Source organism: Balaenoptera ricei, chromosome 16 (genome assembly GCF_028023285.1).
Source record: "Balaenoptera ricei isolate mBalRic1 chromosome 16, mBalRic1.hap2, whole genome shotgun sequence".
NCBI lineage: Eukaryota > Metazoa > Chordata > Mammalia > Artiodactyla > Balaenopteridae > Balaenoptera > Balaenoptera ricei.
Window position 1 is genome coordinate 65,030,835 of NC_082654.1, and position 27,745 is coordinate 65,058,579.

Genomic DNA, 27,745 nt, shown 5'->3' on the forward strand with positions numbered 1-27,745 from the left:
TCCGTTTTTCTTAACTACAAAATGGTGATTAAAAATAGTGTGTGTACATACAATAAAATATCACTCAGCTTTAAAAAGGAAGGAAATTCTACGTGGATGACCCCTTGAGAACATTATGCTAAGTGAAATAAGCCAGTCACAAAATAACAAATACTGTTATGATTCTACTTATATGAGGTACCTAGAATAGTCAAATTTATAGAGACAGAGAGTAAAGGAAAGGTTACCAGGGGCTGGGAGAGGGGCAAATGAAGAGTTATTGTTTAATGGGTATAGAGTTTCAGTTTGGGAAGATGAAAGAGTTCGGAAGATGGATAGTGGTGATAGTTTCATAACAATGTGAGTGTACTTAATGCCACAGTACACTTGTACTTTTTAAGTGTACCAGTGTACACTTAAAAACAGTCAAAGTGGTAAATGTTATATCTATTTTACCACAATAAAAAATGGTAAAATAAACAAAGCAAAAATACTGTGTACATCATGGGGACATTGACTGGATTAGACAAAATCTTAACAAATCTTTGAGTCATTCTTATTATTGTCATGAGCTCTCTGGCTGACTTGCTGTGCTGACCAGAGTTCTCTCTATAAATTGAGGAGTGGTGTTCTGCTTTTACGCCAGTCCTGTAAGCTTGGTTGACATAAGCCTATCAGAGAGCAAGAGAGAGTGCTCTGTTCTCCATAAGCTGGTGAATGGTGCTTTTATCCAAGAAATTCAAGAAAAATCTTGTGATGTACATTTCTAAATTATTATGAATAATTTATTAAAATCATTATCCATGATGTTCTTCAATGTCAACTAGGTAAGTGTCTATGTGATAAACTCCTGAAATTCTAATATCAGGAAAGAAATGCATTTCTTCTGATGCACTGGTATGCTTTTGTTCATCAGACAATAAAAACCCTACGACCTATTGCATTTCCCTGTTTACACAGGAAGACCCAGGTAATATTGTGGACTAAGAGTTATAACTGGCCTTAACTGGTCATTACCTCTTCTTATCTCTCGATAATATGATTTGAACTCTCTTTTAACAGTAGCCCTATCCATGTGTCCCTTTATTGTATACTACACTAAATTGTTTTGTAAACTTCAATCAAAGAAACAATAATAATGAAAAGGGAACACAGTAAATAGAAAAAAATTAAATGGTCCAAATTCTCGATCATGTCTCCCCAGCTGCCCTGAACCTGAGGCCCCGAAATAAAATGAACAGTGACTCAGAGCTGTCTCGAGATTCCCCGGGTGTAGGAGGGAATGGGCCCACCTGGCTGGGCCGTCTTACCTTGTCAATGCTCGCCTGCCTGCAGGGAAATGAGAATGTGAAGCCCAAAGGCAGCTGGGCTCCCTTGAGGCCCATGTAGTCCAGGAAGTCAGCGATGCACTGCACGATGTGGTCAAACAGCTGCAGGGAGAGAGCGGCAGTCATGCCAGGCCTGCACTGTACGGGGTGGCAGGCTGGCACCTCGGAGTGCGCAACCCCCTGCCCGGCATTTACCTCCTCGCCGGTGCCCTGCATGATCTCCAGGGGGATGGCGAAGATCTTGTTGTACATTCGCACCGACCTCCGTCCGCTTCTGATCTTCACCAGGAGGACCCGGAAGTTGGTTCCCCCCAGATCCAGGGCGAGGAACTTGCCTTTCTCTGTGGTGGAGAAAGTGGGGGCTGCATTCCACCGGCACGCACCAAGCAGGGTCTTGTGTGCAGGCATTGGGAGGAAGAGGTGATGCTGAAAGTGAGCAGATCCAGAGCCTGCCCGCCTGGGGCTCATGGGCCAAAGGGGCGTGGCGGTCACCAAGCACAGTGTCAGAGCACTGGGCAGGCACCCTGAGCCCATCTGAGGCCAGCCTGCTTTTCTTGCTGTCTGGTAAAGGCCACACATGATACTTATGCTCAGGGAGCCTCTGAGGGTGAATGCAGGCCAGGCTACCTGACTACAATGGACTCGGGAAGGTGCTTCCATCCTGTCTATATGGCCTAGAGGAACTGTTCATCCTGAGCATGAAATGATTCTTCTGTCCTGCTCTCCCCTTCCCTGGATTCTCACACCCCCACCTGACTAATAAGAAACTGTATCGAGTCTGACGTCCATCACCGTCCAGGGCCCCCACAGTGCAGTGCCTCTCGGTTCTCTGACACTGCAGAGCATGTCAGTCTGTTCTGTGTGATTCCTCACCTCTCTCCCTGCCTCATTCACTCTGTTCTAGCCACACCGGTCATTTTGCTGTTCCTTGAATTTGCCAAAGACCTCACTCTCAGCCAGTTCTCTTACCCCTGATGGTGGTCTATTTTTCTTCATAGCCCTGTCATTACACGGCATCACCTGGCGTTTATTTGTTTACTGTCTGCCAGCCCAACAGAACTTAGGCTCCATAAGGGTAGGGACTGTGTTTTCTTCACTGCTCTGTTACCGTGCCTACAACAGAGCCTGACAAGTAGCATGTGCTTAATGAAACTTTGAGGAATAAAGGCAAAAGGATAAAAGTGATGAAAGAATGAATAGTTGAATAGTGTCTTTTACTGCTGTTATTCTTTTCCCCCCAAGTAGACTCGAACAATACTGGCTCTGGAAAAGATCTTTGTTGTTGAGAGATTCCAAGTACAACTGTGTGACCTTGAGTATGTCACCTAACCTCTCTGAGTCTCAGTTTTGGCATCCATAAAATGGGAATCATTCTCTTTATATAACATACAGAGTAGTTGTGAGCACAAAATGAAATTAAACGTTCAAAAGCAAATTAAAGATATGAAGCATTTTACAAAGGTCATTATATCTGGGTGAGACTCATGAGATTCAAAGAGGTGGAGTAACCTGTCTAAAGAACTGACCTTACTGTTTTGTGGCTCCCGTCAGACGAGCACAGAGGACCAGGAGAAGGATCAAGTATCGGAAAAGTCAGGGGCAGAAAGTGAAGAGAGGGGAGAGGAAGAGAGCCAAGCCCCAGGAGAGAAGAGAGCCAGAGAAGAGGGTGGAAGACAAGCCAGACACTCCAAGTGTCCAGATGGTAGCCCCTGGGAACAGCATCTGGGTCTTCACACACATGGAACCTAACTTAGGTATTCTTCACTGCCAGTGCCGTGGATCAACCAAAGCAAATAGATTCAGCAGAGTACTAACCTTCTACCCCAACCCTCCTCCCTCCATTCTAGACATGAACCCAAGGCTCTTGAAACAAAAGACCTAACTGGATTTAAGGAGTTTTGATACGAGCTCTGGGTGGCCCATCAGAGAAGGGAGCTGTGCACGGCCCACCTGTGCCATCTGGCATCCCGCAGACGTAGGTGGGCAGCATCTTGACCGTGGCCAGCGGGTGGGTGTCCCTCTTCAGCCCGTACTCAAGCTCAACCCGCATCTTGTCCCGAACGCCCACAAGTTGCTCTCGGGTCAGCTGGAACAAAGCCAGCACCTTGTCAATCTGCTTCCGCTGGGCCTGCACGCGGGAGGCCACTGCGGTCACCATGGCGGCCCCCTTGGTGCTACCACTCTCCGACAGGAGGAAGCGGACGTCACAGTTCGGGACCAGTTTCCTCACCACCTTGTGCAGGCGTTTTGGGTATCTGGAGGCGGAGGGGGGATGGCAAAATATGTAAACATCATAAAGGCCCGGGCCCAGCCAATAGGAACAGACGCAGGTGTAGCAGAGGAACGGGTTCCTGGGGAGCCCTGCTGGGCCAAGGCTCACCCCTTCAGTTGCTGGATGGAGGGGGAAGATGGGGGTGACTGGGGGTAGGGACCAGGACAGCTGGGACAGTGGAAGGGACACTTGGAAGGCTCAAAGAAGTGGTTATTTTATCACTAATATTATAAGCAGTAGGGCATGTCCACACATAATGTATTGGCTGAACATCATCTCTGCCCAAAGGGGAAGGGTTCTTTCCCCAGCTCTTCCCAGGTGTACCCACCTGACTTCCAATAACACCTCTGTTAGTCAGAGGGACTTTCGTGCTCCCTCCTTCTGGGAAATTCTCATTTCCCTGTGTCTTCCTACTGGTATCTTTCATGTGGACTTAGCAACCCCTGCCATCCTGAGTTTTCCCCATTTATAACTGGGTGTATCTTACTTTCCAATCTTACCACATAGCAAGTATTCAATAATAATGGATAGATAGATGAATAGATGGATAGACAGATGGATAAACACACGGCTTTGCTAGTCAGGCAATTGGTTTTAGCAGAATATTCCTTTAAGAATGATCCCCTAAAGCAACCCAGCCAGCTAGATGAATGTAATCTCTGAATTCACCCCTTCCCCTGTAATCTCAGAACCAGAGAAGACAGTTGGGTCCAGCAACCCAGAGAAGCAGCGTAGTTTAGAGACAAAACTGGACTCGGTTCCAAGCAGACAGACTGGAGTCATTTGCAGGGGGTGTGGGCCGGCGGCCAGCACTCACTGGGGGTGGATCTTGTAGAGTGTGCCATCCATGCCCACCGTGGTCCGGAGCCGCACCAGCTTCTTGTTCTCCCGCAGGCGTGTTAGGATGGCTGCCAGGGCCGCCGCACAGAGATTGGCTGAGCGGAAGGAAACGATGGTGCAGACGTGCTGGACCGCGACGCAGTCGGCCTCTGAAGGCTCCAGGCCCAGATCCGTCAGGATCTCTCTTGTATTAGCCAGGCCTTCTTTATACCTGGCCAGGGGACAGGAATGAGAGGACCGCACTTCTCCATCCCGTGGGAGTCCCCCTCAGAGAGCCAGCATTCCCACCTCTCAGGACTGTGAAAATAAACAGGCTGGCACATAGTCATATGATAATAATGACGATTTCAACAATGATCACGGCAGCCACCATTTATTGCACACTATGTGCCAGGTGCTTGTCTAAGGACTTCACATGTGTTAACTCAGCCCTCACAACAATCCTGGGGGGAGTACTGTCATTATCCTATTGTACAGAAGAGGGATCTGAGGCACAGACAGGGTAGGTAACCTGTCCACAGGCACACAGCTAGTAAGTGCAAGGGGCAGGATTTGAACTCAGGCAGTTCGATTACAGAGCCCACCCTTTTAAGCATCCTGTGCTATACTGCCTTTTACAGAAACTCAGTCTCTGCCAAGCTCTGCATAAACACAGACTCTGGGAGTCAGATGTCACCTTGTTGAACTCAGAATCTAAGCTGATTGCAAAGCTCAGGGCAATGCCAGGGTTTCTAAGCCTGAGGAACAGGATCCTGGGTCGACGGGGGCCAGCCACCATCACCAGTCAGCTCCCCACTACACACCTTTGTGTGAGCCCCCTAATCACCAAAGCCAAAGCCAAAGCCAGTCCCTGACAGCACCAGGTAGAGAAGGTTATTGCTTTAGCAGGAATTCTTAACTTGGATTCCATGCTTGGGTTTTAACGGGTCCAAGGATGCCCTGATATTATAAGCAAAATGGTGTGCAAATGCGCATTTTGGGGGTAAAGGGTCCAGAACTTAAATCAGATTCTCAAAGGGGTCTGTGACCCTAAAAATGTTATGTCACCACTTCAGTGAGGAAAAAGGTAACAAAACATGAGGAGGGTGCAGACCTCCGACAGCAGAATCCCTGGCTGCTGAAACCAACAAGAAGCCACATGTGAGGCGTGGCAAGCATTGCTAATACACCTGAAGCTGCGCCCAGGTATGAAATCGTCCTGCGAAGAAGGAAGATCTGGTTCCTTCTGCGCACCACCACCATGAGCACACCACTCCTTGGTTGCCCACCCTAACCCTCTGCAGAGTCAAGGTGAAAGGGACCCTGCCAGCAGCTTACTTCTCCATGGCAGCCACGTGCCGTGTTTCAATCTTGCCCTTAATGTGGAGAGCGGAGGATTTCTCGCCGCCAAACAGGAGGCCTGCCTTGGCCATCTTCAGCAAGATGAGCCTGACGAGTTCACCTAGGTACAGGCCGCTGATCATCTTCTCAAACCTACAATTTGGTGAACAGATCAGTGGCAGCAATGCCTCTGGTTATGCAGCATCCTTTCTCAAAGCCCATGAGCCACAGCCCATGGTTTGGAGCATGAGTAGTGGAAGGGCCTCTTTACAGGTCAGGAGGCCTCAGTCCCTGTCCCAGCTTGGGGTGCCCTTGGGAACCCACTCATCCTCTCTAAGCTACATTCTCCTCACCTATAAAAGGGGAGGACTAAACTAGAGGAAACCTAAGATTCTTTCCTGATAACAAAGTGCTTGATTCCAAAAATCTTTATCTCAAATCACCCTTGGCCATGGGGGTGCCATTCTTATATTAGGCATAAGGAATCTCAACTTCAGAGACTTCAGGTACTTTCCCAGCATCACCAACCATAGCATGACAAATCCCAATTTCAAATGTTTCCAACTCCTACACATGTTTCTGCCCAAGAGAGAAACATGCTGTGTCTGTGAGATGGGCTTGGATAGCTCCAGAGAGGTTCTACAATACTATGGATGAAATATCCCACCAGGCTACCTACACCTGGACTCTCAGTCTGCATACAACAAGCAATTACTTACTGTTTCCCAAGTAAACTATTAAATATAATTTTTATTCTGCAAACATAAGATACAAAATCAAGGACAACGTGTTTCCTAATCAACTTTATCCATTTCACATAAAGTCTTAGAACGTTGCAGAAACAAGACAATCAAAAGAAATCCAGGTTGGGTTTGGGGGAGTGGAATTTATTTTAAGTGAAATGGATAGGACGAGGATGATAAAGTCCCCAAAATGGCACCACTTCCTTGGGCTGTGGCTGCTCTGTGTCACCAGTGAAATGGGTGTGTGCTGAGGACCAGGTGCATCCAAAGCAGAAATTTGCTCCCCAGGTATGCACTTCTAGTGTTGAGTGGTTTCTAGGAGGTACTTAAAATATTTATTCACCAGGGCTTCTTGGGAAAGTGCATGGTGAGCCTAGAGCACCTTATTGTGCCAGAAAATAAGGAAGTACTTAAAGAGTGATGGAATCATGTCAAAAGGACACAGGGACTAGCTTGAAGGAGCTTCCACTGGCTAAATCTGAAAAGAATTTGAATATCAAAAGAAATATAATAGGAAGGAATTATAACTCATTAAATTAAAAAAGAATCCATATTAGTATAAGTAGATAAATGGAGGAGATAGGAAAGCTCTTACTTATAGTAGAATAACAACTAATAACCTAGAGGGAATGATGGATCTAGAAATTCATCAATGGATGCTAAAACTAGAGAGTGAAAGTTTAATGAGAAACAGGGTATTTATATAGTCTCAAAGTATCTCTTCACTAGATACTTATTCATTATAGAGGGAATAATAATGACCTTACGGTGCAGAAACCTCTTTCATATCCCCTTAACCAAGTGATCTGAGTTAGCATCCCCAGTAACGGAACAAACAACATGTGCTTCCAGATCCGATGCCCACGGGAGGACACACACCACTTGTGTGATAGTCCTGCCAAAAATACATCGCCTGAAGCTAATCATGAGGAAACGTCAGACAAATCCAAGTTGAGGGACATTCTGTGAAATAAATGGCTTGCATGCTGGAAGATCATGAAAACCAAACAGATATTACAGAAGATTAAAGGATGCTAAAGAGACACGGCAGCAACATGTAATGTGTGATCCTGGACCTGGACCAGGACAATTTTTTTTTTTTCTTATAAAGGACATTAGTGGGGCAGCAGGTGAGTTTTGAATAAGACCTGTAAATTAGAGATTAGAACTGATTAAGTGTTAATTTCCTAATTTTGATAATTATACTTTAATTATATAAGAGAATGTAATTCTTTTCAGATAATACACTCTGAAGTATTTAGGGGTGAAGGGATATTACGTTTGCGATTTTAGTCTCAAATGTTCAGAAAAATAATTTTATATAGACATATGTGTATTTTATGTGTCTGTGTATATACATATACACAGAGAGAGAATGTGACTATTAGGGAATTTGAGTGAAGGGGAATTTTATACTATTTTCACTACCTTTTTGTAAGTCTGAAATTATTTTTTAAAATTGTAAGCGGTTTTTCATTCAACACTTTTTTTTTTTAACAAACACTTAATGAGCTGCAATAATATGTAAGACCCTATGTGTAGAAAGGAAAGGAAAATCACAGGTGTAGCCGCCTTCAGGGAGCTCAGCCTACAGGCAGAGCTGAGACAGACCCCGAACACTTATACTACAGGTGAGTGTGGGATGAGAGCAGAGAAAGGCTCGGCAAGACCTGAGATTGAGAGGGTCACACCAGGTGCTGCATGATTAGGCCTCGGAGCAGGAGGGGGCGGGGCGGAAGGGGAACACAAACGAGGAGGGTGTGCTTCCTCAGGCTGCATTGGTTTGTTCTGTGGCCACTCATCCAAATGCGCCAAGAAGCCAGGACACCTAGTTCACAGCTGTATCTCCCCTACCTCTGGACTGAATTCGAATCAGGGATATGAGCTACGGGAAATCGCTCAATTTCCTTGGCTTTCACTTTCCTCATCTGTCCGGTGAAACTGAAATACAAGCCTTGACTCATAAACTCCCTGTGATGGATAACGAGTCACAGCTAAGAAGCCTCCCAGGTGTAAAGCGTACCTGAGTAAGTGGACATTTCCCGGTGCTGATTCCCAGATTACAGCGCAGGGTACTCACAGCTGCTTCCCGGGGTTGAGAGAGCCGAGGTCCAGCTCCCGGTCGAACTCAGTGCGGATGTCCTCCAGGGCCCCGTCGTCCCCGAAGGCCCCCCACTCGGTGTTGATGCACATCCTCCCCTCGTCACCTTCCACCAGCTCGATGTTGCTCATGTCCTCCATGTAGCACGCGTTGGTGCCGGTGCCTGGACGAGGGATCAGGGAGAAAACAGAGACGTGAGGGCTCCCAGCTGGACAAAGACAGAGGGGACTCTCAACTGCCCAAGAGTCCTCTGAACGCATCACAAAGTGCTTTTGATCCACTCCGGGGGGGCTGGTTCTCGCTGAGGGAAGCAGCTTTTGGCGAGCCGGGGAGTTCATGAGGAATAAAGCTGACATGTCAAGTCAACACTTGTCAGGGTGTTAATGGTTTGCTGTTATCAATGGAGTCAATTGTGAAGAAGTCCCTGATGAATATGTATGAAAACTGACAGTATATTTACTAAGAGGAGGATGAGTTAACCAAACTTTGTAAATATGTTTTAAAAAAAAATCACCGACCCAGAGTAATATTTTTAATCCTTTCCCTATGCTACTTAGCTTCTTCTCTATTTGATACTAAAAATATTCCTTACTCATAGCCTGCCACAAATTGTTCCTAGCATAAGCTACATCCTTATCTTTGACAGTGATTAGCTATCACATAAGAAAGCAACATGCCATTATTCAAACACAAACTCACTCCAAGGAAATACCTCAAACACTTGAGTAGTGGGGAGTGGCTGCAGATAGGCACAATCTGCAGCCAATAGGTTTGGGACCTGTTGGGATAATGGAAGTGTGCTAATTGGATTGTGGTGATGGTTACAAAACTCTATAAATTCACTAAAAATCACTGAATTATACAACTAAATGAGAGGATTTTATGCCTCAGTAAAGCTGTTTTTGTTTTTGTTTTTGGTCACATCGCGTGGCTTATGGGATCTTAGTTCCCCGACCAGGATCGAACCCAGCTCCCCAGCAGTGGAAACAGGGAGTCTTAACCACTGGACTGCCAGGGAATTCCCCAATAAAGCTGTTTAAAAAATTATTTTTTTTAAAGTATCTTCCCCTGGCTGATACTCTGGTGTCAGAATTTTAAAGCCAACATGAGAAGTAAGAGATGTAGAGAATCAGAGTATAAAAGAATATTTGGAAAAAGCTTTTCTCAGAAAAGCACAGACACTGTTTGGGCATGGCACCCAATTGGCAGGTTACCAGACACAGTCGCTAAGACAGACACAGTGGGCAGTAGCAGATGCCATGACCGACAAGCGCCAGGCCCATCCAGAGGTGTGGGGCTCCAGAAACAGGAAGGCAGATCAAGCCCCTCCGCTGTAAAGACCCTGCCCTTTGGGAAAGTCAGGCTGAGGAGAGTGAGTTGGAAATTAAGAAAAAGCAATTCAGAAAACTTCCCCCAATAGCGGTAAAGGAAAAGGGAAGCTGCAGGGATGTTTGAGAACAGCCTATAAACCCGGTCCATTTGGCCTTACTGTCCCCTGCACAGCCTTCTCACGGACCCCTCCAGGAGAGCCCCTCCCAGCTCAGGTGTTGAGACCACCCACCAGACCCCCCCCCCACCCGCTGCGCTGCGGCCTCCCTGGTCCAGGCCCACACACAGCAATGAAGGCCCAACGCAGCCAAAAAATAAATAAATTTATATTAAAAAAAAAAATGCACACCCCACTTAGCCATCCGCCACCCAAAGTCCTCCCGCGCCCTGCCTCCCCTGGGGCAAAAGCCAAAGGCCTTCCAGTGACTGTGCTCCGTGTCCTAGGCCACCTGCCCAGTCCTGTCCACTCTCTCACGTGAAAGGCCTTCTACCCTCAGCCTCACTCGCTTTGATTCGGCCTTTTAGGGTTTCTCGAGCACCCCAGACTCATTCCCATCTCAGACGCCACAGGGACTCTCTTCCTCACCAGCTCTGCTTTGCTCCCTCCTCCTCATCACTGAGGTCCCTGCTCAAATGTCACCTCTCAGCAAGGCCCGGCCTGACCACCCCACCACACTCACTCTCAGTCACATCACCCTGCTTTATATTCCTTATCATACTAACCACCACCTGAAATTATATTACTTGTTTAGGCCTTTTCGGTCTCTCACCCATCTCCGCACTGAACGCTTCATGAGTTCAGGAACCTTTGGGACTCTCACCACTGAGAATCTGATGCAGAGCACAAGGCCTGGCACACAACAGGCACTCAGTAAACACTTGCTGAATGAATGCATATATTAATTTTCCATCTCCCTATGTTGCTTCTTCTAAGTAGAAAGTGCCAATAACCTTCCCACAGAATTTACTCAGAGTTCCCCGAAACGAAGCCCCAAACCAACCCCTTTCGCCCTCCTCCAAAAAGCAAGTCAAATTGAGTTACCAATGATGACACCAACTTCACAGTAGGGATCATCATAGGCGCACGTCATCATGGTCCCCACGGTGTCATTGACCAAAGCCAGGATGTCCACATCTAAATCCTGCTGGAACACAAGTCCCAGAGGGCATCAGTGGGTGGGAGGGAGGTGTTATCCCTTTATGTTTCCCCACAGAGGAAGCAAAAGCAGTGAAGGTGCCTGGTTGAGACAATCTCTAGATCCTGCCTTCTGGGCCTGCCTGTAAGGAATAAGGCCCTTGTCAAGGTTCAGGGGAGAGAAAGAGCAGTTGGGAGCTGAAGAGTGAAACTCACGCTCCTGCTCGGTGGGTGAAAGCCTCTGAGCAATGAAAATACGAGGGACCGATCACCAGGACTCCAGCCCATGTTTGAGGGACCCTGAGAAAAGCATGTTTATCCTAGGAGCAATAGCGTTTCCAGGAGAAAACACCAAAGTCCTTGCCCATGGGGACATCTTAACCAGCCTCAGCCAAGTCCTCTCTGTGGGCACCACCATGGGTTTCCCGTTCTACCAAGTCAACGTGGGTTATTACACCGTGGTTCCACAAGGTTTGGGGGAGCATTTTAAAGTGAAATGAAAACAATAAGAGAAAAACAAAGGATACAAAAGAACATGAGAGCAACTTTAAAGAGAAAAAAGACTGGAAGGGTATACATCAATATATTCCTCATGCTGTCAGGGTAGCAAGTCATTTGGGTTTATTTGTGTACTTCTCAGCTCTGCAAGGAGCATGTCTTGCTTCTATAGTTCTTTAAATTATCATAAAATGTATTCAACAAACAGAGATACTCAATGAGTAGAGAGTGGAGAGTGGGATCGAGAGCCAGACAGGAAAGAAAGTGACCTTTTAAGCTTCAGAGAGGAAAGGTGGCGGTTGGAGCATCACACACAGCATCAGGTCTAACCAAGACCCCCAGGGGCTGTGGCAGCTGAGGAGGCCCTAGGGAAGTGCGGGTCACCCTTCAACAGTGATCGGAACACTCTCCACATGCCAAGGCCCACAGGTGGGTTTATCCAAATCGGCAGCATCTGTGCTACAGTGAGACCTTCCCTAAGATCAAATCCGTCTCTGATTCTCCTTCGAGGGCAGGCATGTAGCAGACAACCCTCCCCCACATTCTCCCCTTACCCCCGCAAGAGAAAGGGGCTAGAACTGGGAGACCTCCCCACGCGGAGGTGGATTCCTTACCTTGTGTTTTCTCATAGCATTGGTCAGAGAGCTCACTACGTCTGTGCCCTGAACTCCCCGCGCCTTAAACTTCTTTGTCCATGAAAGCAGGACACCCTGGGGGAAGATTTCAGATCCAGACAAAATGAGGAAGGCACTCAGTTCTGAAAATGAGCTGCAGAAATTTCATGCTTAAAGTGTATCCCCCTGTGGCCTTCTCTTCTTTAAGCTGAATCACACCAATCCTTTCAACATTTCTCCAGAGGCCTTTTCTAATAATTTTGACATGTTTATTACTCTCATCTGAGCAGTTTAAAACATAATACATAGAGGCAGAAAGAACAATGGCTGCAGAGTCAGAACACTTAGATTCATAAGACATTGTCAAAGTCATTTAACCTCTCTGAGCCTCAGTTTACTCATCTGTAAAATGGAAACATCACTTCCCTGCCTCTGTCACAGGACTGCTCTGATAGAAGTACCGGCATACGGTAGATGCATGATGTGTGCAGAATGCCTGGTTTGCCAGGTCCACAAAGCAGAACTGACATGTTACCTTCTAAGACTCCCTCAGGGACTTCATTTCAACTTAGAAAAATAGTTCTCAATTTGCATTATCAATTATCTGCTTACAATTGGTGTTTCTCAAGAGTTTCATGTCTAACATAGCAAATAATCACAGAATTTTTCAGACTGGAAGAGAACTTGGAGATTAAGAGACTTGCCCAAGGTCACATAGTCAAGAGGAGCTGAGCCCAAACTTACTAACTCCCTGACCATCCCCACCCCCTCAGTTTATGGATAAAGCAGCCAAGCTTTAGAGAGGAAGGAAGCTGTTCCAGGTGTCACAGTGAGTGAAGGACAGAGCCCAACTGGAACACAGGTCTCTGACGCCCCCCTTCAGTGACCAGGTTTTTCCCTGCACCACAGCGCTACCTAGTGGTAGCTCGAAATTCTGCCCTCATGGGCTAACATCCCTGCCCCACCAGACAGAGGAGTGAGAGATTGTAGGGTGGTGTCCCCCCAGAAAGGATGCTAGGGACAGTGTGGGACCTGTTGGGGGGAGTATATATGGGGCAGTGGGGAATAAATGCATGTGATATACTGTTAAGTGAAAAAAAAGCTGTACATACAACTACATATTTTTAAATTACACATACAGTATAACACCAGTATTTAATATAGATATGACTGGAAGGAAAACCCAACAATTCTAGTAGGGCGTATCTCTGAAGGTTGGGATTAGAGGAGATTTCTATTTTCTTCTTTAAACTTTTCAATTCCTACCCTCTTTCCTCTCTCTTCTTTTTCCTACCTTGAAAAAGTATTACCATTTTATCATCAGAAACACACACACACACACACACACACACAAAGAAATTTCTCTTTGGCTAAGACTTTTCCGTTTCCTCACTTAAACAAACAAAACAACAGCAACAACAAAGTGACATCCTCCTTTAATTCCAATGCCCTGATCTTCTTTAATCATTTTTTTAGTTTTACAAAGAATCCCCCTTAGCCATACCTCCTCATAAGAAGTCTTCCCCTTCCCACCTCCTTCTGCACTTACATGGCTCATCAGACTCCACCTTCTCCAAAGCCCTAATTTTCATGTCACAAATCTACATCTGCAGCAGAATCACGGTTAAACAGCTATGCCCACTCTCGGTTATTATTACTAACGCATTTCCTTGTGGCTGAAGCTTTTCTACTTTAGACTTCACTGAAAGGCAGCTTGGGAGGAAATTTTATAAAATGCAGGTAATTCAACTAGACTTTGAAGAGAAAAAGGTTTTCCCTTCCTCGATATAATCAAGCCACCCTTGCCTCGTTTAAATGTCGTCTGAAAACCCTCATTGGGATACAACACAAAATGGGTCAAAATGCTTTCAGGCACCTGCTGGCATTTTAAACAACATTCTAGACCTGTGTCGTTTTGGAAAGTCAGTGTGGTCAAGGAGTTTGTGAGCTTGGGCTGAGCCATTCTTGGCTGTGTGGCCTTGGGTAAGTCTCTTAACCTCTCTGAACTGCATTTTCTCAAATATAAAGTGGAAATAATTATATATCCCTCATATGATTGCTTTGGGATTTAAATGAAGTTATACACATAAAGAGTTCATCATAGTGCAAGACACAGTGTCAAAATCTGAGATACAGTCTATCATCACCACCATCATCATCATCATCATCATCTTCCTTCTTCTTGAGGTCTCTGTTCCTAAGCTCAAATAAGAGGTGTTTAACTATTTGGTGAATTAAGGCCTGATTCCTGACTCCTCCCACTTCCCTTACTGACTCGGGGGAACTCTGCTCTTCCAGACTGCAAACACAAGCGAAGCTCCACCTGGCCTCTTCTAACATTCCCTGAAACCTTCTTCACACTATTTTTTTCCAATTCTTTCTCAAGAAAATAATTAAAAAGTAAACCTCAGCCCATCTCCCATATAGACAGATGATGGCAAATTCCCATTCAACGGAATCCAATAAATGACTGATTGCACCTTTCAATTGTCAGATAGTTATCAAATAACTATTAAATATAAGACATTGTGCCAGAGACCCTGGGGATGGAGAGGAAGAACAATATAAAATAGTGCCTGCCCTCCAGAAACATCTGTGGAATTGGGCGACAAGGTACAAAAGAATGAAGAGACAAGTTGTATAGGGACAATTGTCAAAACCTTGCAGCTACCATTGATCCACCAGGCACAGTGCTCAGCGCATTACAGATGCTTCGTCTAAGCTTCACCTCAGCCCAGCAAGTAGATATTAACCTTGTTTTACAGATAAGAAAACAAGGGACACAAGAAGTTAAGTAACTTGCCCAGGGGACACAACTTGTTCTGAGCCAGGATTCAAAGCCAGGTCTGCGGAATGTGAAAACCCATTCCCTTTCCACTATCCCATTATCAATAAGCGGCTCAAGCCAACAATATCAAACACATCCCAAGTCAAGGTGGTCCCTGAATTGACTATGAGCTGGGTGTCATGACCAGTCTGTGCAGCAGGAGCTCACAGACCACTACCCCAGGCAGGAGTGGCCTGGGGAGACCTGACTTGTGACAATAACCCCCTGGCCCCAGAAAGCTCATTGTCCTTTTATATGGCCCCCTGTTTATTGTCACAGATTCACATAAGATCAGCTTTGCCTTCTGCCTGTTTACAAATTGAAAATCTGAGGCACACAGAGGTGGATTACCGGAGACTCCAGCTGGCTAGTGGCACAGCTGAGACTATACATCCCAGGCGCTGGGTCTGCTCAGTAACACTGTCACTCCAGTGACCCCACTTCAGTCCTCCTCCTCAGCGCTCACTGTAGAGGGAGACTCCCCAAGTCTTCCCCCTCTTATCCTAGTTAGCTGTGTCAATGCTTCTGACAGTGGTCGCCAGACCAGCAGCATTCGTATCACCCGGTAACCTATTAGAAATACAAATCTAAGGCCCCACTGATTAAGAAACTCCTGCATGGGGGCCAGCAATCTGTGTTTAAGAAACCCTCCAGGGATTCCGACGTAACCAAGGTCTGAGAACCACTGAGCTTGGTGGTGAAAACCATGTCGTTCCCTGTGCTGTGCCCCTAGGACACAGTGTAAAATCAAGGCGGCCATGTTAACATATTCCCTGCCTCACAATTCCACCTCACTGTTTAAAAAAAAAGAAAAAACAAACAAGAAAACTCCTGCTGATCTCTCCTGTTCCCAGCCTGACCCCTGCACGTGCCATTCTCCAGCCCCAAACCCAAATCCTATCCAGCTCCTTCCCTCCCTTGCACCAGCCTTACCTCTTCTAATTTAGTCTGTTTGCAGGGAAAAGAAAAGGTTAGGCCAAGAGGTAATTTCTTCTGCATCAGCTCTTTGGTTTTCATGAAATCTGCCAGACAGTCAGCTACGTATTCAAACAGCTGCAGAGAAGAGAGAGCACAGGACACGGGGTTAAGGCACGGTCACCCAGGAACTTGATGCCAAGGCCTTCCCCCACCTTCACAGAGCCCCTGCCCTGCTACCTCTGTGCCATTCCCTCGGATAATTTCATTGGGTGTTGGGTAGAACTGACTCTCCATCTGGACATTTCGTTTCCCCTCTTCGGAGACTTGCACCTTCAAGACTCGAAACTTAGATCCTCCAAGATCCAGGGAAAGAAACTCCCCGTTTTCTATTAAAAAACAAAGCCAAAAAAGTTATCATTTATTGAGGGTCTGCTAAATAGCAAGCTCTGCATTCGAAGTTGGAACTGTAATAAATGTCATGAAGTCTCATAACCACCCCACAAGCCAGGTATCACTATGCCCACGTGCCAAGACTCCAGAAGTGTGCCCGTTGATTTGTGCCCTCCAAGGGGCAAAGCTAGGGTGTGACCCAAGTCTGCCTGCCTCTGCAGCCTCAGCCCTGCCCACTGGGCCATCCCGTAGGGAATAAACGTGTTCATCTGGAGAGGGCAAATGTGAACTCCCTTCACACAGGTGGTGTTAGAAATGGGCCTTGACAGTGGAGCTTATTCTAGCCCGCCACAACCCCGGCAACCGGGAGGAGAGAGCTGATACTCCGGGAAACGGGCAAACGGCAGAAAAGGCAGGGGGAGTGCAGGGAGGAGAAAGCAGCCCCATACGAGGCTCAGTCTTATGAGCAGAGAGGAGACACTCCAGGAGGGAAAGGAGACAAGAACCAAATGCTGGTCCTTAAGGAGCCAAGGATGCTTAATATTTTGGGCCAGAGCCACTCCAAAAGGAGAAAAATGTAACCTGACCGAGTCCAGTATAAGACAGATGCTATTAATAAAAAGGTGGAAATGACACATGTGTTGGGGTGAGGCAGCCCACCCTGATGACTTCAACTCAGATTCCAGCCAGAGCTCCTGCCTAGGACCCTGCCAGTATCTTCAGCATCAGCCACAGATATGGGATGGGAACTCATGTGTGCAAACCCTTGAGCCAACAAGTCTTTGTATAGAATTATCTGTGCTGGAAAAGTGGCTGCATGTACCAGGCATGCTTCATGACATATGGCCAAGGCACGTGTAAGTGAAACTCTGTGACCACAAATATGGTCACCCAAGTGGCCTTTCTTTGGTACCATGTGACCCTAAACACAGCTGCATGAATCTAAGGAACCAGCTGGCCATTCAGATTCACTCCTTGTGAAATGTGAAAAACATAGAGGAAAATTGCTAGTAGGTGGTAAAAACTGAAGTGGAAGCATCCCAAACATCAGAGGTCAGCTGGGTAGGCAAGGTGGCCACATGTATGTAGGCTGAAACCGTGGAGGAAAATTCCTAAGTTCCAGTTCCCTTGAAGCCTGAGTGTACCACGGTTCCTGCCCTCAGATTCCCACAAGGTCCTGTGTGTCTCCCTTTTGGGTTTATGTGTCCTTGTACTACAAGCCTCCTTTCCTGACCTGCCTTGACTGGGTTTCTCTGTTCCTAGCAATCAAGGAACTAGTGGCAAGCCCTCCCAATGGCGTGGAGCACCGCTCTTCAAACTTTAATGTGCATGTAAATCACCCAAGAGTTTTGTTAACATGCAGATGATGATTCAGTGGAGGTGAGGCCTGAGATTTTACATTTCTAAACAAGCTGCTGCTGCAGGTCCGTGGAACAAGGTTTAGAGTCCTCATTTACAGACCCAGCCAGCTGGATATTTTGCTTTTGTGGAGATTTCTGGAAAGCAAGATTCTTATCTCCCTAGATCAGCCCTGAAAGGAACCTGATGGAGCCATTTATTCAGGGAGGGACTCCAAGGACCTAATCCTGTGCAACTTTATTAGCACTCATCATGTACCAAGCAAGAGATGCTTTCACAGGTGTTATCACAGGTGTTGCACAGGAAAGAGGGTAGATCCCACCATCCATGTACGTATGAACATTTACTGAGCACTGACTTTGTGGCAAGTGACATGCCAGGTGCTAGGGATGCAAAGATGAAAGACTGTGGGCCCCCTGGGAAGCCCATCAGAAATACAGGCAAGTAAATAAACCATTTCCACACAGTAGGGCACGTGCTCTGATTGTGGGAAGCACAAGGGGCAGTGTCTAAATCAGAGCAGGAGTCAACACCCCAGAGGAAGTGATACAGAGCTGAGTGATGAAGAGAGCGAGTCAGCCAGCCAGACAGAGGCGAGCAGGGGTCCAGGGAGAGGAGGCCATGAGCAAAGGAATGAGATTGCCTGGGGCGGGAAAGGTCTGCACTTTTGAGCAGGAGGGACGTGTGACAGAAATGAGACTGGCAGGCAGTCTCAGGTTAAATTAGGAAGGATTTGGAAAAGCCACCCCACCTCCAAGAAATTTGGGATTTATCCAGAAGGTGAGGGGGAGCCACAGAAAGATTTTAAGAAAGATTTTAACCAAGACCTGATTGAGATGTTGGGAAAACGCCTCTGACACCAACCAGGATAGATTGGAGGATTTTAATAAAAACCGCACGGTGTGATCCCTTCTGTGACTCTGACACAGAGAAAGGACTCATTGGACCCCAGGGAAAGGAGGACCTGCCTAGAAGAAGAGGGCAACAGCGGCAGGGGGGGCCATCAGGATCTTTATGGTGATTATTAAGATCATTATGACCTCTCATCATGGGGCTGTAAGGTACAGCTTGGTGACCATAGTTAAGAATACTGTATTGCATATTGGAAAGTTGCTAAGAGAGATCTTAAAAGTTCTCATCACAAGAAAAAAAAATTTGTAACCGTGTGTGTTGATGGATGTAACTCGACTTTCTGTTGTGATCTTTTCGTAATATATACAAATATTGATCAGTATGTTGTACACCTGAAACTAATGTTATATGTCAATTACGTCACAATTTTAAAAAATAAAAAGAATACTAATTTTTAAAAAAAGAAATGATCTTTCAAGGAGGTGAGGTGTCCTTGAGAATCCACCAGCTGTAGACGATCCTCCAGTGACCTTTCAGGGGCTCCAGGCAGCCTTGGACACCAGGGGTTTCCTTCTCCTAAGCCATTGCCAGGGCTTGTGCTCCGGCTCCTTCCCCACTCCCTAGTGCAGCATCTCCCAAAGGCGCGGGAGGACTGAACGTGTATATTCCTGGAGATTCACCATCTCCAGGGGGAGAGGCCTGAGAAGCCGTATGTTTAGGAATCGTCCCAGGTGAGTCTTATGCTCAGGCAAGTGCGGGACCCCTGTCCTAATGCAGACCCCTGAGCCCATCAGCTGACAACATTGGGGCTCCTGGGCTCAACCTGCAAGGCTCACCCTCCGGGAGGCCTAGGGGGCTGCCTGGAGACAGAGGCCAAGAAGAGAGGCAGCTGGGATGGGGCCTAAAGAACCACTGTCACCTTCAAATCACAAGATGGGCACTTCCTGTCCCCCTTCCCTTGTGACTGGCAGAAGAGAAGGCACAAACGATAACCATGCTTTTAAGGCACTTGTAAAAACAGTCAACTGCTGCTCCCTGACTGACAGGCTGGGAGGTAACTAAGGCTCAATCAGGTTACCCCCTCTCTCAGGGAGGTTCAGATGAAAGGAGGGGAAACTAGAGAGTAGGCAAACTCAAAAGGATTTCTCTGGAAATTGAATACATTTCTGAAATGGAGAGAGACGAGGATATAATTATGAAATCATAGCACCAGCTCCCAGGAGCTCTGTAGGACTTGGGACATTTTGAATAGTTGAGAGCATTCCTTCCACATGACCTTATCTGATCCTAACGACCCTACAAGTTGGTGGGACAAACTGGCCATGTCCCTTTTACTAATGAGGACAGGAGTACAGTGGTTCTGGGACTTAACAAGGTCACCTGGCTCCACAGGGACTCTGGGCCCAGGGACCTCACTGCAGCAGGATCACTGGTGAGATTTACTGTGTGATGAGAGGCTCTAAGGAGACAGTGAAGAAAGGAGGTGGTGTCTCCTGGCCCGAGGAGAACGCAATTTCTAAAACTTGGTCGGTTTCACTTCCAAACCTTCCTGAAGCAGCCGGGGTCGGGAAGGCACACCTGGCCAGCAGCCTCACACCATCAAAGTCCACTTCCCTTGCTTCTGGGGACACACCTCTACAAGAGGAACCAAAGCACCAAAAGCCAGGAGGACTCTGACCTGGGGCTCCCTCCCTCACACACCTCATGATTCAGGTGCTTCCTCGGAATGCCCCAGATGATCTATCAAGGACACAGTCCCCACAGCATTCTCAAAGAGCAGTGTCAGAACTCAGCAGAGATTTCAAAGCAGGACTGTCTCTCTCCACAGCCTGCGTTCCTCCATGGTGGTACACCACCCACTACACAACCACCACCAGCAAGGGAACGGGTCTTTCCCATCACAGTTCCCAGTTCTCACACGGCAGAGCCAAGCTACTTGGGCCCAGGCATTGTCCCAGAGGGGCCCAAAGCCCGCTAATCCGATCAAAGGTCCCTGCTCCTTCAAGAGCCCCAAAGCCCCTGCTGGAACTTGGCTGCAGAACTGGGGCCCTGACATTGAGGAAGACCCTTGGTCCTCACTGCGCTCATCTGACCTGAGGATAAGAGTCACACCATGGGGTTCTTATGGGGATTGTATGAGACAGTGAGTCCCTAGCACCGCATGACCATAATAGGTGCCTGGTAGATACCAGTTCCTTTCCCTCCTATGGCTTTACCCAGAGGCTGAGAGTGAAGGATTTTGATGGAACCTCATAGATTCCCTCCAGAGGTCTCTAGGCTGTGGTAAGCAAAATAATGGCTCTCCCAAGATGTTTACATTGTAATCCCCAGATCCTATGGATATGTTAGGTTATGTAACAAAGGGGAATTAAGGTTGCAGATAGAATCAGAATTGCTCATAAGTTGACCTTGAGGTTGGGAGATTATGCTGGATTATCTGAGTGGGCCTATGTAATCACAGGGTTTTTAAATGTGGAAGAGGGAGGCAGAAGGGTCAGAGTCAGAGATTTGAAAATGCTATACTGGGGCTTGAAGATGGAAAGGGGCATGAGCCAAGGAATGCAGGTGGCCTCTAGAAGCTGGAAAAGGCAAGGAAACAGGTTCTTCCCCAGAGCCTCCAGAAGGAATGCAGCTCTGCCAACACCTTGATTATAGCCCAGGGAGACCCACTGCAAACTTCTTGACCTCCAGAGTTGTAAGAAAATTAATTTGTGTTGTTTAAAGCTGCTAAGTTTGTGCTAACTTATTACAGCAGCAGTAGAAAGCACATTTTACAGATAGAAAAATTAAGGCTAAACATTTTGCCAAAGGTCACTGAGATATGACAGAGGTGGGCCTAGAACCTAGGTTTCTTCAATTATTATTTAATATTTTTGCCACTATGTCATACTATCTTCCACTACTTCCTATCTATAGCCTAGAATCTAGATACCTAGGAGTGAAATGCCATTTACTATCCATTCTACAAATATTTCAGGCCTAGTATGCATCAAGCACTATGCAGCGCTCAGAGCGCTGTGGTGAAGAAGACACAGACCCTGCCCTCAGGGAGTGTTGGTCCAGTGGGGAGACATTCATACACAGCAGGGTGACAGGCGCTCTGATAAGAACCTAATCCAGCATGGGGATGCTTCCAGATGGAGGCAGTAACCTCTACACTGAGATGGAAAAGCCAAGCTGGTGTTCATAAGGGGAAGAGTGTTGGGATTCTCCAACAGGAGAGGGAACAGAGTGTGTAGGGCCAAGGCAGGCAGGGAAGAAACAAGGTGCATTTGAACTTTGGCTCAAAACTTTTGGTACCGAGCATGACTGAAGCATAGAGAGTCGGGGGGTGGGGGGATGTGGAGAGAGGGCTGGAGAGGTAAGCCAGGGAACAGGAGCAAACTTCAGTTACCCATCAGCCAAGAGGGAACCAGGGGGATCAGGGTCCCTGGCAGCCCCCAGCCCCACTCACCTGAGCCATCTGGAATGGCCCTGACAAAGGTGGGCAGCATCTTCACCGACGCTGTGGGGTTGGTGTCCTTCCCCAGGCCCTTCTGCATCTCAGCCTGGAACCGAGCCATGATGTCCAAAAGGGTCTCATCGGAGAGCCGCATGTGATACAGGAACCTGTCCACCTGGAACAGATAGCAGAGTGATCAGGGTTGGCTGCCGGGGACACCTGCCCTCCATTCGAGGCTGTAAATTCCCACTCCAGGCATGAAGCTGCATTCCTGACTCGGGACAGCTTCTTGATGTGGATTCCCAAAGGTCCCTTGCCTGACCACTCATCAAGCTGGGGAGTTAGAACAGAATGGAATGGAAAGCCAGGGAGGTGGGGACTTATTCCTCTGAAAAACAAGCTCTGAGGAAAAAATGATTCCCCCATTTTTCTGATGGGACAATGGAGGGGCAAAAATGAAGAAGGATTCAATTTCTAATTCCCGGTTCAAGGCCCTCACCGTTGTCCTATTGCCTCTCCTCTGGAAAAGACTAGCTATAGCTTGAACCTCAAATTCCTAAACATGGAAGCTTTCTTTTGTGCAATGATAACAATATATATTCACACGTTTCCCCTTGTTTATGGGCCGCCAGGAAGATCAGAGCTAAATTCAGTTTCCAAGTGCAACCTCTAAAGTCCAGTGCTTTTAAATTTCCATTTTGTTTTTAACTGAGGTTGTTTTGACTAAGATGAAGTTTAATTTTTAAAGCCAGATCAAATTGCTATTGGAAATGAGTGCATGTCACTCAAGTAACCAGAAAATTGGGACAAAGGGCCGCTACCCCAGTGGAGGGAAGATGTAAAAATTACTATTGCTGGGCACAGTCCATCTGAAGGTAGTAAGTCACATCATATTACCTTCCTCCCCATGCTAACACTAATCACTTGGTGGTGGCAGCCTAGATTCCCAGGGCTCGCTGGGATGGAGTGTCAGGAGGAGGGACAGTGGCATAGGTGCCCTGTATTGCCACCCTGCTTCATCTACTGAACAGCCTCTCTATTCATCCAGGTCACAAGGAGGCTTCATCTTGGCACATGCCTGCAGGAATTGCTCTCCCACACTTTTATCTAAGGCTAAGAACATTTGTTGCAGTATACAAAGTGCTTTCATGTATGTCACCTCATCTAACCTCCAAGACATCCATTTGAGGCAGTCAGGTAAGGCCAAATTATTGCTCCTAATTGAGAGATGGGGACTCCAAGGCTCAGAGCCATTAAGCAGCATTAGGAAGAGAGCCATAGGTAAGTGGCAGCCCTGGGACTATAATGCAGTCTCCATATTCCTCGCTCCATGGCCTGGTTTTGCTTCACAGCTTTGTGCAGGACCCACAAGCCCAACAGACAAGTTATACCAAAGTCCAGGGGTCACATGACCTTTATCATAAGACAGGTACCCAGTCATCAGCCAGGCCTAGAGGCCAGGCATCCCAGTTCAGTCCAGGGCCAGTATGGAGTCCTAAGCCAGTGAAGTGGTCCATGGCTCCAGGGGCTTGGGGGCCAGCGAGAGGCCAGAAAACCATCAGAGAGCCATTAACAAAAGAGGACAATTGGGCTTTCAGCATATTTGAGAAGATAGGATGGAACCAGGTCATGCTTCATTAAGGGCTTTCTGTTCACCCCGAGTCTGTTTATGACTAATTGGTTGGCACAGCAACACACAAGGAGAAAACCGACAGAAGGGACGTGACCCAAGTAATTGGGGCTTGGGGAAGGGTGAGATGTACTACACGGAACCTGAACTTGCTTCTTTGTCACCCCAAGGTCCTTCAGACAGTGCCCCTGAACGTACTGCTCATTTCTGCTCAGCCCCAGAGTATAAAGACCTCCTCCAGGTAACCCCGTAGCATCATCCTTTGTATGTAAGTAGTGGTTTTGAGGCCCTTTGGGGGTAGTTTGCCAGCTGAAGTTTAACAGTCATTCAGGACTTTGGGTCACTACTCCTGCTCTTTCAGTAAGTTAAAGTTATGACAGACAAATGTCAACTTAGCATCAGTTTCTTGTTTATTCTTTGTATCTTCCACAGCACCTGGTACAGTAGTTAGAAGGGAAGAATGAAACATACGTTGGGACAAAAAGGCTGTATTTTAAATCTAAACAGGTGATTTGAGGCCTGTATTAGCAGGCCCACACGTCGCAGGCACCAAGGAAGGGTACTTGAGTTCAGAAAACCAAGCCCACTCTAGGAGTGACTCACAAACCATGTGACACGGGATATCTTCTAAACAAAAGAGCCAACAAGCATCACATTTAACGTATGAAGAGCAAATTCAAAAATGCAAGCTCAGAGCTGCTGAATTACAGGATGTGGGAGCCGGAAGGGACTTTACAGATCACTTAGTCCAAAGATCCTGTATTATGAATCGAGAGTCATAAAATGGTTCAACTCTTGAACCCAGTGATGTCACTTCTGGGAATCTATCCTTAGGAAACAATCCTAAATATGGAGAACATTAAATACACACCAATGTTTATCATAGCAATATTTTATTTGTTAAAAAAATGTTTACGAAAGTGGCTGAATGTCCAACAAGAGGGAAAAGGTTAAATTATGGCATATCCAACTTGACTGAATATTAGGAAGATAATTATGGAGAAATGTACTTAAGTGGTTACGTTATAACAGTAAGTGAACTATACAGATCCACAGTGGTATACTCAATATAACTGTAAAAACATCCACTGTGAAAAAAGACAAGGGTTTCCACGTGGCAAATATGACAGTGTTTGTGAGAAGGGTGGGATTAAAGGTAACATTTCCACTTTTCGTAATGTTGACTTACTAAACTGTAAAAAGTACACAGGGGAAAACCTAACCAGTTCTTCTCTTATGAATGAACAATCTGCAGGTCAGTGACCAGACTCAGTCCAATGTTATCAATAGGTCAAATAATGTCACTACATCGAATTGGAAAAGATCTCCTCTCCTCTCCCCTCCCCTCCCCCCTTCCCTTCCCCTCCCCCTCCCCTCTCCTCCCCTCTTCCTTTCTTCGTTTCTTTTTCTTTCTCTTCCTTCCTTCCTTCCTCTTTCTCTTCCTTCTTTCCTTCCTTCTTTCTTCCCCTTCCTTCCTGTTTTGTTTTGGTTTAGTTTTAATGTTGGTATAAGGAAATTTTAAAAAATTGTTCCAGGGTCTGAATAGTAACCCTCGTAGGCAAGTAGCACCCAGGACCTTGACAACTCTAGAAGCAGGAAGCACAGAAACTATGGAGGGGACTGGCTACCTGACCGGGACGCAGAAAGAGCCCGTGCCTTTTGACCAGGTGTGCTGTCACCACGAGGAGGAGTGAATGAGTTGGTGTTCTCAGAACCTGTGACTCAACGCAGCAACTCATAAACCAGCCACCCTTGCTACCCCAGACACCTGCTGGCGCACTCATCAAGGTGGCTGGAAAGTGCTCCTGACTATCCCTGCTCAGCTCACTCTTAGCTATCTTGCCTTCCCCTGGGAGAGAGAGAGGGGTCAACCCCGGGCCTTGACAAATGCTGACCCTCCTCCCAGAAGGACCTGGAACAGATCAGTGGAGGCTGCAATCTCGCCTCCTGGGCCTGCACCGGGGCTGGCGGACAAACATGTCTAGCCTGATTCTTGGGTGTAACTAAAGGTTAACCACCACAAAGGGGCCCAAGGAAACGCAACTAATTTGCTAGAACCAGAGGTATAAAGGTCCAAAGACTCCCCTTGAGGGCTGGAGAGACACCATGCAGGTTACATCTTTACTAAGAGGTCGTAACAGAAAATGAATTCTTAAGCAGTGCTGTACAGGACTTTTCCACCTCCTTAAGAAGCTAGTAGAGAGCTCCGTGAATCTAATCAATAAATGAAAATTAAGATAACTCTGATTGATTTACAATATTTTAAGATTTGCTATAACCTGCAACCCGACTCCCTAATGAACAGAATGTAGTGGGAGATTATCCCACCCAGCACAGGAGGGCTGCCAGGTGCCATGCTTGCTTTCTTTCAGTTTGAAAAGCCAGGAGGCATCATGACACAATGGAAAGAATGCTGAAGGAGGATTCAGAGGTTTGGTTTAATCCTCACTCCACCTTAAATACCTGGGTAATCTTGGCTAAATCCACCTGCTGGGAGGACTTCTGTTATCTATAAATTGAGAGATGCTTGTGCCCAGAGCCCTGTCACTGGCAGCTGGTGTGGCGAGAGGGGCAGGCTGGGCTCATTCTAGGCTGCCAGGAGAGAACGCTGGTGGCTGGCTCCCATTTGAGCCTTGGCAACTTTTCACCAGCCGACCCTGGAATCAATTTTGTAGACAGGTTTCTTGGGCAAAGTGGCAAAATAATGCACATCATTAATAGCACACCACTGGCCAACAGCACGTGCCAACAATACATATTTTGATTACTGTACGCAAAAAACTCACACCCCTCTTGGTATCCGTATTTATATCCTTTCAAGCATGTGAAGAATCATGTGAATTACTTTGAGTTCTCAAATTTTCTTTAAAAATGACTCTCCTTTATAGCCTTTCCCCCAAACATTCCTCACATCAAACACAATTGTCTTCAAGCTTTCTAAAGACTTTCTCCTCATCCCCTTCCCGTCTGGCATCTGCCAGGAAGTCCGAGTGAAATTGAAGGCTCAGGACAGTATGCAATGTGCAGCCCATGGGAGATTTACTTCCTCTTCCCCTTCTGTGAGTTTTTACTGCCTCTGTGCACCGTGTACCTTTTCTAATAAGCTCTCTTAAATCTCTTCACATGTAGGCACGGGATCGATTAACTCTGTCAGGGAAGCCTGAACCAGGTATCTCTCAGCTCTGTGAGTCCTTACCTTCTTGATCTGATCCTCCTTCAGCTTGGTGAAGTAAAATGCCATCAAGTGTACCGCAAACATTTTCCCCAAGTTTGGCTTCTCCTGAGGTGAGCAGATACTTCACTCCCACGTCTCTGGAGCGCTGCCCACTTCCAGTCCAGACTGGATCCCTCCGGGGAACTAGGTGCTACAGATTAAATACTTCCAGTCTGCTTAGTTCAATGATTAAACTTTGCCCCCTGTCTCTGGTCCCTCCCTCCAGCACACACTTGATTGTCTAATAGGAGGCTCAGGATGGTAGCTGAGGGTTGGTGGAGGGCAGGCAGGGGATGGGTTGCTTGACTCTTTGAGAATCGGGTCCCACAAAATCTCGTTGCTAAGCAACACTCTCAAGCTAATGTCCCACCAAGCCCACTCAGCCGAGGAAAATCTTCTGAGAAGCTGGGCGTTAAACAAAGCCAACTCTCAACCAGCTGAGCTGCTCTGCAAATGTCTAGTCTCAGGCTTTTCTCTTTAGTCCTTTTCTTCTCAGCACAGGAATAACTCTCTGCTCCTCAAGAGCGCTATCTTAATTAAGACTAAGTATTGCCCTGGTCAGAGAGGTTTCAAGAATGTTGGGGCAAATTCCTTCATTTGTGACCAATCAAATCTCTTAGCTTACAGCCCTTGGTAATGGAAAAAAATCAATAACGGTTTATCTATTCACAATGGTAAGCCAGAAAACCTTGATATCCCAGCTAATGAACCAGAAAAAAATTATCCATGAGAAAGAATGAAGTCACCCGTACTCACTGGGAAGCTGCTGCTGGAGAGAAAAACTGAAGTCACAGACGGGAAATGTCTCAGACCACCAGGATATCTGGTTCACTCACTTATCTCCCTCCATCATACTTGATGTGAGAAGGACCCAGAAAGGGGTCAATGTATGGGTACAACAGACCTTGCACTCTTCCCGCAGTCATTGGTCAGCTGATGAAATCAACAACAACA

The 27,745-nt window shown here is 46.8% G+C and overlaps 1 protein-coding gene across 3 annotated transcripts in view; it reads right to left on the reverse strand.

The window, feature by feature from the left end:
• Nucleotides 1-27,745, reverse strand: part of HKDC1 (hexokinase domain containing 1) — a 54,550-nt gene that overhangs the window by 16,235 nt on the left and 10,570 nt on the right. The window contains exons 3-15 of one of the 3 annotated variants that reach the window (XM_059901003.1): nucleotides 27,548-27,724; nucleotides 26,774-26,857; nucleotides 21,960-22,122; nucleotides 16,142-16,290; nucleotides 15,920-16,039; nucleotides 12,160-12,255; nucleotides 10,955-11,057; nucleotides 8,563-8,746; nucleotides 5,737-5,892; nucleotides 4,397-4,630; nucleotides 3,258-3,562; nucleotides 1,503-1,648; nucleotides 1,290-1,409 (exon numbers count right to left, since the gene is read on the reverse strand). In XM_059901003.1, coding sequence (XP_059756986.1) covers nucleotides 1,290-1,409; nucleotides 1,503-1,648; nucleotides 3,258-3,562; nucleotides 4,397-4,630; nucleotides 5,737-5,892; nucleotides 8,563-8,746; nucleotides 10,955-11,057; nucleotides 12,160-12,255; nucleotides 15,920-16,039; nucleotides 16,142-16,290; nucleotides 21,960-22,122; nucleotides 26,774-26,836 — 1,839 coding nt within the window. In that variant the 5' untranslated portion in view covers nucleotides 26,837-26,857; nucleotides 27,548-27,724. Of the gene's footprint in view, nucleotides 1-1,289; nucleotides 1,410-1,502; nucleotides 1,649-3,257; nucleotides 3,563-4,396; nucleotides 4,631-5,736; nucleotides 5,893-8,562; nucleotides 8,747-10,954; nucleotides 11,058-12,159; nucleotides 12,256-15,919; nucleotides 16,040-16,141; nucleotides 16,291-21,959; nucleotides 22,123-26,773; nucleotides 26,943-27,547; nucleotides 27,725-27,745 lie in introns of all 3 variants that reach the window. The other 2 variants (XM_059901004.1, XM_059901002.1) reach the window with 2 other exon arrangements.